The 12940-nt window shown below is 42.3% G+C and overlaps 1 protein-coding gene across 1 annotated transcript in view; it reads right to left on the bottom strand.

Annotated features, from left to right (window-relative positions):
• The window catches only part of trim62.1 (tripartite motif containing 62, tandem duplicate 1), an 86206-nt gene that overhangs the window by 8546 nt on the left and 64720 nt on the right, over positions 1 to 12940 (bottom strand). The window contains exon 3 of the mRNA XM_043675619.2: positions 7925 to 8181. Within this exon, the coding sequence (XP_043531554.1) occupies positions 7925 to 8181 (257 nt within the window). The remainder of the gene's footprint in view (positions 1 to 7924; positions 8182 to 12940) is intronic.

Raw genomic sequence — 12940 nt, 5'->3', positions numbered from 1 at the left:
TTCATGCTACTGCAGAATTCATTAAATGCTAACTTTGAGTAAAGCATTGTGAAATGGTTATCATAGCTCCTTTGCTGAGATCTCAACATTTTTGGTCTCTGCACTTAGTAAGTGCACTTGTGTGATATTGAGTGAAATAATCTTTGACGAAGAAGAGAAGGAAAGGAAAACCTGCTCAAATGAACAGAAATAGATGATGCCAAATCAGGTCACTTTAGATTTCAGTTCAGATGAATCAGGATAAACTCTGACCTTGTGCCTATCAGATATGGCATGGATTATTGAGCACTATGTGAAAACGTGCTCCAACAACATCCAAGCAGCGGTCGCTCAAATTGAACTTTAACTTCAGAACATGCAGTCTAGGGAAATAATGTACAAAACTGAGGCACCGTTGACTCTGTGGAAAGTCTTGTCAACACTCATTGATTAGAGCTCTCTAGTTCTTATAAAGCGAGGTCCTGTTGAGTCAGACCTACTGACCTACAAGTGTACACGCAAAGCAGAAAGTCATGGGTTTTAAACTTCCCCCTGAAAGGAAGTGGAATTCGCAGCAGCACTGATCTCCAACTCTAACCAGACACCAGTGTCTGAAGACAATGATCATGACAGCACAGAAAATGCTGTGTGCTATAGCCGGGGTCTCGTGTCGTAGCCCTCACGCTCCCCCTCCCCACCTCAAATCTCACTGGTTATTGTCTGCTGCTCTTAATCCAGTCAGTTTTAGACACCCATATTTTGTTTAGGCTTCCTGCCTCTATTTCTGAAGGGCTTTTGCCCGAAACATTGATTTTCCTTCTCCTCAGATGCTGCCTGGCCTGCTGTGCTTTTCCAGCACCACTCTGATCTAAACCCATATTTTGTTTGTTGACTAATAATTTGAATCAAGTGATGTGACGCACATAGCAAAGCGGGACAGGTTTTGCTAAATTATTGAATGAAACGACTTTGAACTTGAAGGAGTGGGCAACCCTGAAGGTCACTGAGGGCTGGCACGTCCCAAGAAGCACTGAATGGGAGCTAGTAGGAATTGGAACAATGGAAGGAGGCACCAGAGAGTCTTCATCAAATACAGTGACAAATCTCTGGAGGTGTTCCTAGAGTCCCTACACTGCTGTTAGCAGCCATTTGACCCATCAAGTCCACATCGATACTCTGAAGAGCATCCCACCCTATCCTCGCAGCCCTACCATGGCAAATCCACTTCACGTGCACATCCCTGGAGCAATTTAGCATGGAAAATCCACCTAAGCTGAACTGCGGGAGGAAACCAGAACACGCGGCAGAAACCCACAAGGGCAATGTGCAAGCTCCACCCGCACAGTCACCCAAGGCTGAAATCGAACCCAGGTCCCTGAGGCTGTGAGGCAGCAGTGCTACCTTCTCCATCACCATGCTACCTCTAAAACATTACACCATTAGACTGTCTCTGAACTGGACTGGTGGGTCAGCAACCTCAGGAAGTGAGGAAGCAATGGTCCTTTGAAAATAAAAATCCATTTATCACTGAGGATTAATTCTAATTAGATGGGCGTAAATGAAGGAGGATGAATAATGTTTTCAGGGCAAAATTCTACCTTTCCAGGTATTGTTTATTTGGACCTTGAGAAATGTACCACCAATTTTCCAACTGGTACATCTGGATTCCCGCCTTCCAACTTTCATGGACTTAAAACATTTTTTTTAGATTAGAATCCCTACAGTCTGGAAACAGCCCCTTCAGCCCAAACTGTCCACACCAACCCTCCGAAGAGAACCCACCCAGACCCATTTCCCTCTGACTAATGCACCTAACACTATGGGCAATTTGGCATGGCCAATTCACCTGACTTGCACATCTTTGGACTGTGGGAGGAAACCAGAGCACCTGGAGGAAACCCACGCAGATACGGGGAGAATGTGCAAACTCCACACAGACAGTAGCCTGAGGTTGGAATCGAACCTGGGATCCTGGTGCTGTGAGGCAGCAGTGCTAACCACTGAGCCACCATTTTCTCTCATTTCAGTTACAGGTGAAGAAATAGTGTGAAAACTGACAGAGTGTTATTATCATTTCTATACTTCACTGTCAAGTTTTGGGCTTTTTGTAAGCAGTTAGTCAAATTATTGCCCGTTTTCTGAGTTAGCAAATGTTTTATGTAAAAGAGTTCACTTTAGGACTCTATGGGCTGTGTATACAATGTTAAGACTCTGCCTGACAGTTAGTCGGATGTGGGTGTGCAAGCTGCACACATAGAAACAGGTTAGTTTGCTGTCATTGCCGTTTCATGATTTGTAATTTTTTTTTATTGTGTTTAACAAACTAAATCAACCACCCTTCTTCATTCCTGAAGAAGGGCTAATGCCTGAAACGTCGATTCTCCTGTTCCCTAGATGCTGCCTGACCTGCTGCGCTTTTCCAGCAACACATTTCCATCTCTAAATCAACCACCAACAAGCCATTGATTATTCAACCATTAACATTTACATGAGCAGATGAATAGCCATGGAAAACATTGTGCTGATGAGGCCTTTCATGCTTCAACAGTAAACAAGTCAATCAACAAATGAAACATATGGACAGTATTAAATCATGTTAAAGAGACAGGTGGCCCCCAATATCTTTATTCATTACATCATTGGACAGCATTGAAAACACAGCTTGTTGTCAAGAGGCCCATTTAATTCACTTGAGAAAGGCAAGTGACCAGAGTGTGACTGGACTAATAACAAACGAGGAAAGGTCAAAGGTAAATTGTCAGAATGTCCACAAAATTCCTTATTTTAAATTGGTCACAGCAGACTTCCTATCAGAATGTAAAGCTTTAAATAGCATTCAGAGCAATTGTTTCTAGATTCAGCTGTGTCCAGTGCAGAAAAGCAAGCCATTCAGATCTGCTTAGTAATTGGGAACTAAGGTCTATACAGGTTTAACATGTCAGGATTAACAATTGAAGAGCTAAAGGTCCCCAAAAGTTATGGATCGCATTAGAATACCAATTCAGAATCACATTGAACCCTTCTGTTCACCGACTATAATTTATGTAGTGTACAGAACCTTTATAGACTGCAAAGACGACATTGTAAGCAGGTACGGTGAAGAGGCCGTATGATGGGATTTTTCAGATGGGATGCACAAAAACAATGGTTGAGTTAGTGGCTGCATCTGCCCCTTGCAAGCTTTCCAGAAAGACTCCCTACACAAATGGAAGACTTAGTACATCAAAGAACTACTGAGGAATTGAAGTAATTACAAAGCGATCCTCGCAGATCAACAAAAAACTTAAAGTCCCCAAGTACAAAGTCAACAATTGACACAATCATTGGAACCAAGAGTGTGGTGCTGGAAAAGTACAGCAGGTCTGGCAGCATCTGAGGAGCAGGAGAATCGATGTTTCAGGCATAAGCTCTTCTGATCTCCAGCATCTGCAGTCCTCACTTTCTCCTACAATCATTGGAATGCCTAAACATAGCAAAACATGTGGAAGGGGAGGCTTTCTGCATGCCCACCTCTCAATCAATTTTTCAAGGAATGTTGCAGTAAAGGCCATCGGCAGAGGCAGTACTCTATAGAATAAAGTAGGATGCAGCTATCAAAAGCCATGCACTGACCCAAACAGACAATGCACAATGATACCTTTAAACTACAATAAAGGCAATTTGTCATCCTGACAGAGGTTGTTTATGAAGTGATTCACAAACCAGAACCTGGTGATATATGCTAATGATCTAAAGAGTGGTGAATATAACTAACACTGGCAGACTGTTCACAATAAATTCCTGATTCACAATTCCTGATGAAGGGCTTCTGCCTAAAACGTCGATTATCCTGCTCCTTGGATGCTGCCTGACCGGATATGTTAGGTATAGACGACTGGGATCAACTGAATCTCTTAAAGAGTATTCAAGGTCGAGGGGCATTCTTAAGGGGGAAATCAAGAGGGGGAAAAAAAAAAGGGATAGAAGATAGTCTTGGCAGATAAGGTTAAGGATAATCCAAAAAGAGATTTTAAAAGTACATTAAGGGCAAAAGAGCAACTAGGGAGAGAATAGGGCCCCTTAAAGATCAACAAGATGGTCTGTGTGTGTGGAACCTCAGGAGATGAGAGATACTAAATGAATATTTGTGTAAGTATTCATTGTGGAGAAAGACATGGGGCTAGGGAACTCTGGGAAATAAATCTCGGATGTCTTGAAACAGTCCATGTTAGAGAGAGGAGGTGCTGGAGGCCTTAAAAACATAAAAGGTGAATTAATCTCTGGGATCAAATTAAGTGTATCCCAGGACACTGTGGAAAGTTAGGGAGGAAATTGGGAGGCCCCTGGCAGAGATATTTGTATCATCTACAGTCTTGGGTGAGGTGCTAGAGGAATGGAGGGTGGCTAATATTGTGCCTTTATTTAAGAAAGGCTGTAAGGAGAAGCCGAGGAACTACAGACTGATGAGTCTGACATCAGTAGGGGGGGTAAGTTGTTGGAGTAAACTCAGAGATAGTATTTACGTGCATTTGGAACAACAAAGACTGATTAGAGATAGTCAGCATGGTTTTGTGCGTGGTAAATCATATCTCACAAATTTGATTGAGTTTCTTGAGAATGTAGCTAATAACATAGATGAGGGCAAGGGGTTGGCGTTGTCAACATGGACTTTAGTAAAGCGTTTGACAAGCTTCCACATAGTAGACTAATTAGTAAAGCTAGATGACATGGGATTCACGGAGAGCTTGGCAATTGGATACAACATTGGGTTGACGGTAGGAGACAGAGGGTAGTGGTGGAGGGCTGTTTGTCAGACTGGAGGCCTCTGACCAGCAGTGTTCTTTAGGGATCGGTGTTAGGTCCACTGTTGTTTGTCATTTATACAAACAATTTGGTGAAAATTTAAGAGGCACGATTGGTAAGTTTGCGGATTACGCCAAAATTGGTTGTATACTCGACAATGGAGAAAGTAATCAAAGATTACCAAGGGATCTTGATCAATTGGACCAATTGGGCTGAGGGGTGGCAGATGAGTTTAATTGGGATAAACGTGAGGTATTGTGTTTTGGTAAAATGGATAAGGGCAGGACTTTACAGTTAATGGTAAGACCCTGGGTAATGTGTCGAACAGAAAGACCAAGAGGTTCCGGTATATAGTTCCTTGAAAGTTCAACGCTACTTAAGAAACACTTGCAGGTCTAAATATAAAGGAAGAAAACACTCTCTTCTGAATTAGTGGAGATAAAACCATGGCTCTCTGCTGTGGAGAGAAAAGTGAAATTCAAGAGGGACAGGCCGGAAAATCAGCACAAGCCAAATTCAAATTTAAGAACAATCACTGAGTTGAACTCTTTAGTGATAACCTCCATTCAGCTGAAAAAGATAAATTAAAAGCAGCAGGAAAGAACAGATGCAGAAAGAACTTCAGGCTCAGTGCAAATCAATTCAATGAAAAGGTTGCCAGTTTATAGGAAAATATGAAAAAATAAATGCCCAACAGGGGGAACTACAAGCACATCAGCTCGGGCTCACAGCAATGCTAGAGAAAATGACTAGACCTTCAAAACAGGTGAAGATACACAGCACACACACACACAACAATGACGTGCAAATTTCTCATGAGACAGGCCGCTCAGAAATAAACTCCCGCAATAATGCTTTAGGGAAAGAACTTGAACAGCAGACCGGAGAAAACCAAACAACCACTGAAGCAGAAAGTGGAAGAGATCCACACTTCAAAGAAAATAAAAAGAAACAAATACTGGGGAGACTGGACAGTTATTCAAGCAGATTGCGAAGACTGGACTAATAGAAGGCTCAAGTTTTGACTGAAATTAGAAAAATCCAGGGAATAAAACCAGAAGATTCAAACTGAGTCACTGAACGAAACAGTAAATGCCAGGAAGGTTTGATGTATTTGGAATTAGACCTGTTCGTGGCTAACCTGGGAGTAAACATAACTGCAATGCAGCAAGATAAACAAATTCTGGGACAGTAACTGCAGCCCATGAAAGAAAAACTTGACAATGTAAATTGAAATGACAGGCCATATCAATGATGACCAGAAGTCAAAGGGACTGCCAAACAAAGTCACCATTATGAGGTCTAGACAGATCAGCAAATTAACAATTTACAGGCTCACTTGTAATTGTAAATATTTAAGTTTTCAATGGGAAAGAAGGGCATTGTATAAGTGTACCTTGCCTTTAAAAGAATTCACCTTTGAGGTCTCCTTGTGCTGTATATTTGCAACTCTGCCTGGCAGTTAATATTACATAGGCCCAAATCAAGTGGTTTGCTGCTACAAGCTTCATAAACTTGTAATTTTGTTTACATGCTTTAAGTAAACTACTGCACAGAGTTAACCGACCTCAATGACTGATGGATTATAAGAGCAATATCATTAACATAATGGTAAACAAGGTTTTCTCAGTGTCTACAGATAGAGTCATAGAATCCATACAATGTGGAAGCAGGCCATTTGGCCCATTGAGTCCACACTGAACTGCTGGCACAGTAATAATATCACTAGACCAGTAATCACAAGGCCCAGGTTAATGCCCTAAAAGCATGCCTTTGTGACAATGCTGTTCCTTTAACAAGGTTATTCTGTCCTTGGTTTTGTTTCATATGGGGTCATAAAGGCAGAGGTTCCGATATGTCTGGTTCCGATATATATACACACGAGAAGGCTTTTAAGCCTTTCTTTTAAAACACTTGTACAATGAAAGAGGAGTGGCCAGTTCTCCCAGTTCAGAGTTTGGTTTGGTTTTAGCAAGCAGTCTGTTTGAAGATTCAACAGAGGTTTTCTGGCTGACTCTCTCTCTGCAATCGCTCTCCTACAAGAACCTGCGTTTGGTTTTACCTTTTGTTTTGCCAAGGGGGTGTTTCTGGGGATGTTTCAAGTATTTGAAACAGCTCTTGGTGAAGTCACGTTTTCAGGTGGGTTGAGTCTTCAAATAATTATGTTATTTAAATTTGGTTTTCTTTTATCCGTGCGTAAATAAATTCTGTTTTGTTTGAAACCAAGTGGTTTAACCAGCTGCATTGCTGCTGGAATATTCACCTTACATCTGCTTCAAACAACTAGAAAATGTAGGGTCTGGGCTATCTTCTTAAAATGTTTGGGGGCGTGGGGGCAGGGTGTCTGGCCAGGTCCATAACTGGGATTAAATCCCAGTTTGGCATTTAGAATCTAAATTCAATTAATCACCCATACATATTGCTAGCTAGGCTAGGACCTTCTTCACTGGAGCATAGGAGGTTGAGAGGTGACCTTGTAGAGGTTTATAAAATAGTGAGGGGTATGGATAAAGGTGAATGGCAGGTGTATTTTCCCTAGAGTAGGGGATTTCAAGACTAGGGGGCACACTTTTAAGGCAAGAGGAGAAAGATTTTAAAAAGACATGTTGGGCAACTATTTTTTTGAGAAAACACAGTGTGTTTCATGTCTGAACTGAACTTCCAGAGGAAGTGGTGAATGCTGGTACTGTTATAAAATCTAAAAGACATTTAGGCAAGTACATGAATGAGAAATGTTTGGAGGGATATGGGCCAAGCACAGGCAAGTGGGATGAGTTTAGTTTGGGATGATGGTCCGCATGAACTGGTTGAACTGAAGGGTCTGTTTCCGTGCTGCATGACCTCGACAATGCAATGGGAGTGTAAGCAACAAGCAGCTGAAAATGTGTTGCTGGAAAAGTGCAGCAGGTCAGGCAGCATCCAGGGAACAGGAGAATCGACATTTCGGGCATAAGCCCTTCTTCAGGAATGAGGAAAGTTTGTCCAGCAGGCTAAGATAAAAGGTAGGGAGGAGGGACTTGGGGGAGGGGCGTCGGAAATGTGATAGGTGGAAAGAGGTCAAGGTGAGGGTGATAGGTCAGACTGGAGTGGGGGCGGAGAAATTCTTTAGTAGATCAAGTAAACACAAATATGCCACACAATAAATGGTTAGTGTATGCTCTACCTCTCCAAAGTGGTGTTGATTCCTTCCAGGAAAATCAGCTTGTCTGCCTCAACAAGTTTCTCTTGCAGGATCTGCATCCCCTCCTGCACCTCACGCAATTGGTGGCTGTATCTCTGGATCTTCTGCTCGATGTCATTCAGGGTGCGGGCTGTGTCGGTCTCCAACTCTTCCAGCATAGACTTCTGTTTCTCCTTCAAGAAACGGTGCAGGCGGTCAAAGGCTTCTGCAATGGTTGCTCGAAGACTCTTCGCAGAAGACTGAGCAAAATAGGAGCAAACAGAAGAGAAGTCTGAAGCAAGGAAACATCACCAACTCTTCACACTCACAAAACAGAATATAATTGGTTCTCTCATTTTGCTATCATTTGAGTGATTCTTTGGGGGAAGTCTAACAATTATTTCTGTTGGCTTTTAAAAAAAGTTAATTCCTAGGATATAGGGTGTCACTGGCTAAGTTGACATTTTATTCACCAACTGTAATTATCCCAGGAATGTGGGTCTGGAGTCACATGGTGACCTGACCAGTAAAGGTCAACAGATTCACTTCCTTAAAAAGGATATTAGGGAACCAGATGGGTTTTTACAACAATGGTCACATTAGGCCCAGTTTTTAAATCTGGGTCTTTTATTATTGAATTCAAATTCACCTTCTGCCATAGTGGGATTCGAACCCTTGCCCCTAGAAATTAGCCTGGGGTTTGGATCATTCGTCCAATTATGTTACCACTCCACCTCCTCCCTGATATTTCCTGAAAGTGCCTATCCACAATTTCCTTGTGAAATCCTTTTCATCTTCTCCACTTTGACCACCCTCGTAGGCATTGAGCTCCTAATCATTCACTGCATTAAAAAAAAGTTTTCCCTATACATCCACGGTCTCCTATACATTTGTGTCCCCTAACTCTTGTGCCATCACCCGATAGCAGTTTTATTTTCTTTACCTTACCTAAACCAGATAGAATCTTGTACACTTATCAAATCTCCCCTCAACCTCCTGTGCCCCAAGGAGAAACAATACCTGTTATTTATGACATGACACACTCAAAAACTGCTCAACTACTGCACAATTGCCAATCTGGTGAGAGACAGGAACAGAGTCAGATTCCTTCTTTTGACAAATGGCAATCTGAACAGTAAGGGTCTGCCAAGCAAAACCCATTATCTGTTCCAGTGGGATTGTGAGTGAAAGAAAATAACAGGCCAATTTCCTTTAAACTCCTAGCAACCAGTTTCAGGAGACATCTGCAACAGTTTTGTGTCGGTCAAACAAAGAAACCAACTTTCTGTGGATAGCTATGGTGAAAATATTACACGCTCACTCACACACACACACACACACACACGCACGCACGCACACGAGCTTAAAAGGTGTTAAACTGTTAAAATGTGTAGGAATCCAACCTGCTATTCCAAGTCTCTGCGACCACTTACAAAGACTTGTCCCAACAAGAGGTAGACAGCAGTGGCACAAAAAGACGCAGAACTCTTACTGGCTCATCTACAAAACCAGACATCCTGGTTCAGCCAACTGCATGTGAGTCACAGACACCTGGAAATCCCAACTTTAATCCCTGGTTTGTACAGAGTCAGCCGATTTCAGCTGGAGCTGGCGGAACACTACAACTAGCCTCCGTTCACCTACACTAGGAAGTAAAGGGCCAGCAGTGGAAGCCCACACAGGCTTCTGATTGCTATGCAGCGATTCCCACTGGACAGTAGGTGTTGCAATCTTTGGTTAAAGATATGAGGATTCATTTGTGATTAGTCTGCTCTATCAACTGGCCATTAGGCAAAGGTGACACGAATTACTCATTCAACTACGTTCAGGAAAGTAATAAATTGAAAGGCCAGGAAGACACAAAAAAAGTAACTCTAGAATTAAAAAAAACCTGTTCCCAGAACTCCATTTCTCTTTCAGTTGAATCCGTACCATACTATCCAAATTGCTTAAAATCCAATTCAACTTCTACTGACTGATGTTTTGAATTAAACATATGTTGCACTTGGTGTACTATCGCAGACAAACTCTGTATAGTCACCATTTCCTCATTGCTACATTTTTTTCTAGTCATTTTCGCGACAGCACTGAATCAGAATATAACAGTGGTCCATTGTAGTAAATCAAGTCTGATTGTACCTCATCTCCAGTAACCACCCTTTGCTCCATATGACTCATTTAATGAGAATCTATCAACTCTTGTAGCGATCCACAAACACTAATCATCTTGCACGACTGCATTCTTCATGTACAAGGTTGGTTGGTTATTTTAGACAAGAATTTTTGACAGAACAAGCAGGTTGTCTTATGAGGAAAGATTGGACAGGCTAAGCTCATATCCACTGGGGGTTAGATGTGTAAGAGGTGAGATGTGGCCCAGTGGTCAAGATTACTGCCTCGCAGCACCACGGACCTAGGTTCGATTCTCCCTGGAGGCAACTGTCTGTGTAAAGTTTTCATGTTTTCCCCAGTGTCTATGCGGGATTCCTCCCACAGCCCAAAGACATGCAGGTTAGGTGGAATGGAGTGGTGTTAGAAAAGCACAGCAGGTCAGGCAGCATCCGAGGAGCAGGAAAATCGACATTTCAGGATGAAGGGCTTTTGCCCGAAACATCGATTTTCCTGCTCATCGGATGCTGCCTGACCTGCTGTGCTTTTCCAGCACCACTCTAATCTTGACCCTGATCTCCAGCATCTGCAGTACTCACTTCCGCCAGGTTAGGTGGATTGGCATGGGAAATACAGGAACAGGGAGTCTGGTTGGAATGCTCTTCAGGGGGTTGGTATAAACTTGATGAACTGAATAGCCTGCTGCCACAGTGTAAGGATTCTATGATTCGCTCTATCATATGACTGAAACATATGTGCCCTTGGCGGGGGAGGTGGAGGGGTTCCTCTTGGTAGTGAATCTAAAACTACAGGCCACTGTTTTAAAATAAGGGATCACCCCATTTAAGACAGATGAGAAGAATCCCTTTCTCGGAGGGTCATAAAAGTCTTTCAAATTCACTTCCTAAAAAGGCAGTGGAATTTGAACATTTTTAAGAGAAGGGGTGAACACACTATCAACAAGCAGAAGGGTAAAAGGTCATTGGAGTAGGCAGGAACCTGGAATAATTAAACCAGCAGTGATCGAGGGACCCAGTGGCCTACTCCTGCTCCATATGTTCAGATGACTACATGGAGACACAGAGTGGTCACAGCACAGAAAGAGGTCATAAAAGTAAGGATATTGTCTTTCAGCCATACAGGGCTTTAACGAGACCATTTATTCAATAGTGTTCAGTTTAGGTCTCCTTACTAAAGGCAGCATATAAATATGTCGGACATGGTTCAGAGGATGTTTATCAGATTGATACCTGGAATGAGTGGGTTTCTTATGGTACAAACTGTGCTTGTTTAGAAGAATGATGGTTGACTTGGTGCATGTTTGTAGGTTCTTGACGATTTTGACAAAAAGGATGTGCAAATGATTCTTCCTCTTGAGGGGGAGTCTAGAACCAAGGGCTACTATTATTCAAATTAGGGCTCACCCTTTCAGGATAGAGATGAGGAGAATTTTTTTCTTCTCAAAATGGCTGTGCAACTTTCGAACTCTTCACCTCAAAAAGGTGATGGAGCCAGCCATCTATTTAGGACAGGTGAATAGAGTCTTGTCAGACCGGCAAATCAAGGGTTGTCAAGTGTATATAGGAATCAGGAATTCAAAACACATCATCTTACTGAACCCAGAAGGCTTGAGGAAACAAATGGCCTATTTCCATTCTGTATGTTCATTCAGCCCGTCATGATCATACTAGCATCAAGACCAACTCAGCCAGTCCCATTCCATGCTTTTCCCCTGTGGTCCTGCAATTGTTCTCTCCTCAGATGATTGTCCAGTTTATTTTGAAAGCCACGGCCTAATCTGCCTCCACCTCCATCTCAAGCCGAGCCTTCTTGTTCCTAAGCTCTCACTGCCCGCTGGAGAAGGGCCCGAGTGGAGAGAAGCAATCTAGGCTGTGATGCTGTCCCATCACATTCAGACACCCAGCAGTGGACCACTGCTCTTTACATCCAGGCCCAGACAAACACTTGGAGCTACCATTTGGAAACCAGAGTTTTTAGACTGCCACTCATTGTAGAGTCACCATCTTCAGAAGAGGAGTAAGATAATTTGCAGGAAAGTGTTGTGCATACGCCATGTTTTACAGAGAGCACACAGGACAGTATTCACCTCAAACACCTACTTGAAGCATTCTAAATTGTAAATAACGAATAGTGAAGAAACTGACCTGGTCCAAAGTCCTAATGTTGACTGTTATTGAAGAGATAAAAATTATTAAAACACTGGCTTAAATAATTACTCTTTCACAAGAAGAACTTTGTCTCTGAAGAACTTTCTTCCCAGAAGATTCTTGCTCTTTTTTGTTTTATGGTTCTGAAGATGCTGGGAGTCATCCAAACCTAACATGGCATTCTTCATTTGAGAATTTAATAATGAAAAGGAGTTTTGGCAGGCTACTTGATTACATGAAGAAACCAAATTTTCTCCTCAGTCAAAGTCCACACACATGCTCTCTTCAGCAAGGGCCACTCGATCATGATCAAGTGAAGAAATTGGCCAAATTCGTCCTCTCTACTCCAAATTGCTAAGGTTAACTGTAGAATGCCAGGCACCATCCCAGGAGATACAATGATCTGACATGGTCAAAGGATTGAACCCAGGAACCTCTCAGTCAACTCCACATTCATCAAATGAGTCTCAGACAAACTGAAATCCTTTGGTAGTTAAATATATCTTATTAATGTCACAATGGCATCAAACTTCTGCAACAACCAGAATCAAGATCACATTTCTGCTTCGCTTCAGCTCTGAGGAAGAACTGTAGTGGAGCCAAAACTTTAACTCAGTTTCTCTCTCCACTGAGTTTCTCCAGCCCTCTCTGTCTGTATTTCAGATTTCCAGCATCTGCAGTATTTTGCTTTTATTCTACCTGACCCTTCAAAAGACAAAGTTGGTAAAATATTATTTGAAAG

Source organism: Chiloscyllium plagiosum, unplaced genomic scaffold, assembly GCF_037043375.1.
Source record: "Chiloscyllium plagiosum isolate Xiang-an unplaced genomic scaffold, Cpla_swu_hap1 HiC_scaffold_37, whole genome shotgun sequence".
NCBI classification, from domain to species: Eukaryota; Metazoa; Chordata; class Chondrichthyes; order Orectolobiformes; family Hemiscylliidae; genus Chiloscyllium; species Chiloscyllium plagiosum.
The sequence above is the reverse complement of the archived record's forward strand: the minus strand, read 5'-3'. Positions and strand labels throughout refer to the sequence as shown.